The 4696-nt window shown below is 63.4% G+C and overlaps 1 protein-coding gene across 1 annotated transcript in view; it reads right to left on the bottom strand.

The window, feature by feature from the left end:
- Window positions 1-536: 536 nt before the first annotated feature.
- Window positions 537-4696, bottom strand: part of LOC118169524 (protein transport protein sec31-like) — a 4326-nt gene continuing 166 nt past the window's right edge. The window contains exons 2-3 of the mRNA XM_035330842.1: window positions 744-1754; window positions 537-701 (exon numbers count right to left, since the gene is read on the bottom strand). Of these exons, the coding sequence (XP_035186733.1) occupies window positions 648-701; window positions 744-1754 (1065 nt within the window). The 3' untranslated portion in view covers window positions 537-647. The remainder of the gene's footprint in view (window positions 702-743; window positions 1755-4696) is intronic.

Here is a 4696-nt window from a genome sequence, read left to right as displayed (position 1 = left end):
CCGCCCCCGGCCCCGCTCGCCCGCCACCGCCCCCGGCCCCGCTCGCCCGCCACCGCCCCCGGCCCCGCTCGCCCGCCACCGCCCCCGGCCCCGCTCGCCCTCCCGGGTCCCCGCAGCGCTCCCCTGGGCTTTCCGGCGGGACGGGGCCGGGCTCGACCACGCGATGCGGCCCCGCTGAAAGCGAGCGAGCGCCCGCGGCTCGCTTTGCCTTTCCTTACCCGCCCGGCTGGCCGCGACTCGGGTCCCGCCGCCCGGCCCCAGCCTGCCGCGGCAGCGCTGCGCCCCTGCACCCATCGTGCCCGGCAGCCGCGGGGCAGCGGGCAGGCAGCCGGGCACCAACCGGGCTCCAGCCACCCACCGGCTGCCCAGCCAGGTGCTGCCCGGTCCGCCCCGCCCGCCGGGGCCGCGGGGAAGTGGCTGCCAGCCCGGGCGGTCCCTCTCGCACGGCCCCCCCGCGCCGGCCAGCTGTGCGGCCGCCGAAGCAGCCGGCTGCCGGCGAGGAAGCCTCTAGCGGGAGCTGCCGCCGTACTTACTGCTTAGAGCCTGTCTGTAAGTTGGCTGAGTTGGGCTCTGTCCATGGATCAAAAGTAGAGAATCCAGGGTGGAAAGTTTTCTCGGTGCCTCCTCTCGCGCCGCTTGCTTCCCTCCTAGTCCTTTCCCCACCCCCAGCCCCCTGCTTGCCCTCGTCCCGGGGTGCCGAGGTGCCGGGGCCGGGGCCGGGCGGTGTGCCCGCCCTGCGCGGGGCGGCAGGGGCCGGCGCCCCTTCCCGGAGGGTCCCGGTGGCGAGCGGAGCCTGGCGGAGCGGAGCGGAGCGGAGAGGAGCGGGCAGGGGCGAGGGGGCGGGGGACCGCCGGCTCCGGTGCGGAGGAGAGGGGGAGAGGAAGACGGCTCCTCACACCTTCGGCAAAGAAAAGCGCTACCGGGGGAGACGGGGGCAGGAGGCAGCGCCGCTCCCCCAGAGGCCGCTCTCTCGGGCTCCGCGGCGGCGGCGGGTGCCTGGCGGCGCGGGGAAGCGGCGGCGGCGGCCCCCGATGTGTCACTTTCAATCTCTCCCTCCTCTGCCAGCAACAGCAGCGGCAGGAGGGACTCGCCACAGAGAGCGGAGAAACGATTATTAGTTGCGTTGAGTCATCGAGGCAAAGTGAGTCCTTTTTGGGGTTGTCCTCGCTTTCGGATTTGGTGTGTGTGCGCGCGCGTGTGTGCGTGCCTGCCTGTCTGGCTGCGCGGCGCTCCCGTCCCAGGGCTGTGCATCCCAAACATCGCCACCCCTCCTCGCCTCCGACACCCCTCCCCCTCCCCGCCCCCCCGCCCAACCATCCCCGAGCCGCCGCCGCTCCGGCCGGCACCGCTGCGCGCCGGGGTGGGCGGCAGGGACCCACCTGGCAGGAAATTAAAGCCCGAGAAATAAAGCGCACATCGCGGCCGCAGAAAGCGAGCGCGGGGCCGCGCGGAGGGAGGAAGGTGGAGGAAAGGAGGGAGGGAGCGGGGCGGGCTGGGTGGGGAAGGGGAAGAGCGGCGGGACGAGGCGACGGGGACAGGAGGAGAGCCGGGGCAGAAGGGCACAAGGACAGGGGCAGCCAGGCTGGGGGTGGGCCGAGGGGGGAAAAGAGAAGAAAGGGAGGAAAAAAAAAAAAAAAAAAAAAAAAAAAAAAAAAGGGAAGCCGGAGAAACGGGACCGACTGGGGAAAAGCAAAGCTGCCACCGGCATCCAGTCCGGGCGCTCGGGTCGGTCCCACGCAGCCGGCGCGGCCTCGCTACCTCCCCCCGCTGCCTCCCCTCGGCGGCAGGAACTTTGGGGCGCTCCGGGGGCTGCCGCCCCGAGGCCCGGGTGCGCTCCGACCGGGGGCCCTGGGGTGCCGGGAGCGGCCCGGTCCCAGGTAGGGCCTCGCCGCCGCCCTCCTCGCCGCGCCCGGCTGCAGGCAGTTGCCGGGCCGGGCCTGAATAATTGATGGCGGGGCCGGGAGGAGGTGAGAGGCGGGCAGGGAAGAGCTGCTGCCGCCGCTGAATTATTTAATAGCGGCGCTGCGGGCAGGGCACGACTGCACGGGGATTGGCTCTGAGCGCGGCCAGGGAGAGCGGAGAGGGAAAGGCTCCGGTAGCTGCCGGCGGGGAAGCCGCGGGGCGGGATCGGGCCCCTCGGCGGCCCCGGGGCGGGCAGCGCCCGGCGAACGCCTCTCCCCCGGGTGCAAGGTGCAGCCACGCCGCGCCCCGGTGCCGGCGGCGGAGCGGGCGCTGCTCGGCGGGGCCATGCCCGAAGGCGCGCCCCGAGGGCCCGCAGCGCCCCCTGCCCGGCCCGGGGGGCGCCGGGGAACGAGCCGGCACCCGGCGCCCCGTTCCGCCGAGCCCTCCCCGCCCGCCACCGGCCTCCCGGCAGCGGAACGAGCCCCGCGTTAAGGTGGACCGCAGAGATGGCCGCCGCCGGCGGGGGGACTGGCGGCCGGGCGGGGGAGGAAGACCTGGGGTGCCGGAGCGGACACCTTCGCTGGCTGCCGCGCCCCCACCTCCGCCGTCCGCCGCCCCGTTCGCTGCCCGGCGGGCGCCGCCTTCCCCGCCAGGCCCCCTTAAGAGATCTGCCTTTTACGGTGGCGCCGGAGGGTCAAAAGAAAAAAAGAGAGGGGCTGGGGGGGGTGGGGGGGAAGCCCAGCGGAGAACCCCCCCAGCGGGCCCGGCGGGTCGCCCCTCGGGTGGCGGGGAGGCGGCGGCAGTCCCCAGCCCGCAGGCAGCCGGCCCGGCGCGGCCAGCCCTGCCGCGGCTGCTGCGGATCGGGAGGGGAGAGGGAGGGGAAGGGCAGGGGCAGGGGCAGGTCCCCCCCCGCAGCTCGGCCGCCGCCGGCCCCACAGCTGCTCCTTCCCTCCGAGCGGCAGTGCCGGCCCGCCGAGCTCCAGCCGCCCCTGGAAGCGGTGCCGGGAGAAGCGGCGGATCCCCGGGCAGGGTAAGAGAAATCGCTCGCCTCCACGTCCACCCCGGGCTGCAGCGATAGCCTCCCTTCGTGCCCCCGAAAGGCAGCGCCGAGCGCGGCGCCCCCGCCGCGGCCGGCCGGAGGACTCGCGTCCCTCCCCACCTGGGAAGGGGCAGGGGGACCCGTCCCAGCCAGCTGCCACCCTCGGCTTGGGACAGGAGGAAGCGCAGGGAGGTGGCAGCCGGGTCCCGCGCCCGACTGAACTTTGGGGGGGCAGGAACGGGATCGAGGGGAGCGGAAGGCCGGGGGCGCGGGGCCGGGGCTCCCCGGGAGCTGGAGGAGCGGAGCCGGCGCTGGGAGCGCGCCCGGTACCGAGGCGCGGAGCAGGAGGGAGCGCGGCGGCTGCCGCCAGCCAGCCGGCTTCCTGCCGGTCCCTTCGAAAAGAAGCCCGAAAGTTTGGAGAAGTGCCCTTTTTCTTTTAAATAACCTCATCTAAGTACACCCCCCTCCTTTTTCCCCCCTTTTTATAAAATCTCAAAGAGCTGTGTAGCAGGAAGTTAAGATTTTTCACCAGCTATCGAATAATTGAATAATGTTTTGTTCTTACCTTTGATGTTGAACTACGAATTCCCGCGGATCAATGGCCAGAAAGTTAGAAGAATTGGTGATTTAGGACTTCAGTACTTCTGGAAAAAAAATGCCAATGGTTTAGACAGGATCTTCCCTGTCTGATTCGTTACTATTATTATATCTGATGATGTGGATGGATGGAGAGATTCAATCCAAGCCCATTAATGAGATATTTTATAAACACCACCGTCTGAAGATCTTCATTTACATTTTGTCAATGATCGTTTCCTTAACAGTGGAGACGTGTGGCAACAGCACGATTACAGGATTTTAGTAAAGCTCCTGTAAGAGTACAACTGACTTGTTAATCGATTAATATTTTATTAAGTGTAAATATTTTATAAAGTTTTAAGGAAAACTATCGATTCTAAATTATTAAACTACTCAGAAGAGCATTTAAATAATGCATACAATTAAATACATTTAAATATATATGTAGCAATTACTTTATTTGCAATGAATCCTCTGCACCTTTATGTCGTGTTTGCATTTTTCCCCACCAGCAGCCAGTTTTTTATTTGTGCGTTCACAGGAATCTTAGGATTGCTAATTATGTGTTTATTCATGTATTTATAAACTGAACATTTCTATAAAACTCTCTTTTAACTTTGCAATCAGGAGCGGCAACCATTTGAAAACGTCGACACGGAAGCAAAGGGTTTTGTTACTTAAACCTGAGGAGAAACTGAACCGATTCCATAGACATTTTGCTGGTTGGTAAATTGTTTTGTTAATATCATTTAATTTGGACAGATTTTACAATACAAAGCGCTTATTTTTCTTTAACATATTTTTCCAATAAAAGTGTTTTCTTTCTGTTTCGAATTATATATATATATATTTTTCTTCCTCCAGTGCATGATTTTCACATGTTGTCCTTATTTCCACTGGGAAAAAAGGGGCGACTATTTCCCATCGCTTTCCCCAATTCGTCCCCCGATCTCGTTATAAAAAGAATCGGATTTTTAATTGTTATTAATAACTTCTTTTTCTCTTTCTAACACAAACTCCAGTGTGAGAATTTTCTGCTCTCGCACACTCTGATGAGAGCGGGAGTGGGTGCGCTCCGAGCTTCGAGTGCTCCCCGTTACCGAAGTTTATGGACGCCTCAAGTGGTTGACTGCCAAAAAAAAAAAAAAAAAAAAAAAAAAAAAAAAAAAAAAAAAC

Source organism: Oxyura jamaicensis, chromosome 7, assembly GCF_011077185.1.
Source record: "Oxyura jamaicensis isolate SHBP4307 breed ruddy duck chromosome 7, BPBGC_Ojam_1.0, whole genome shotgun sequence".
NCBI lineage: Eukaryota > Metazoa > Chordata > Aves > Anseriformes > Anatidae > Oxyura > Oxyura jamaicensis.
This window is presented reverse-complemented; position numbering and strand designations above follow the sequence as displayed.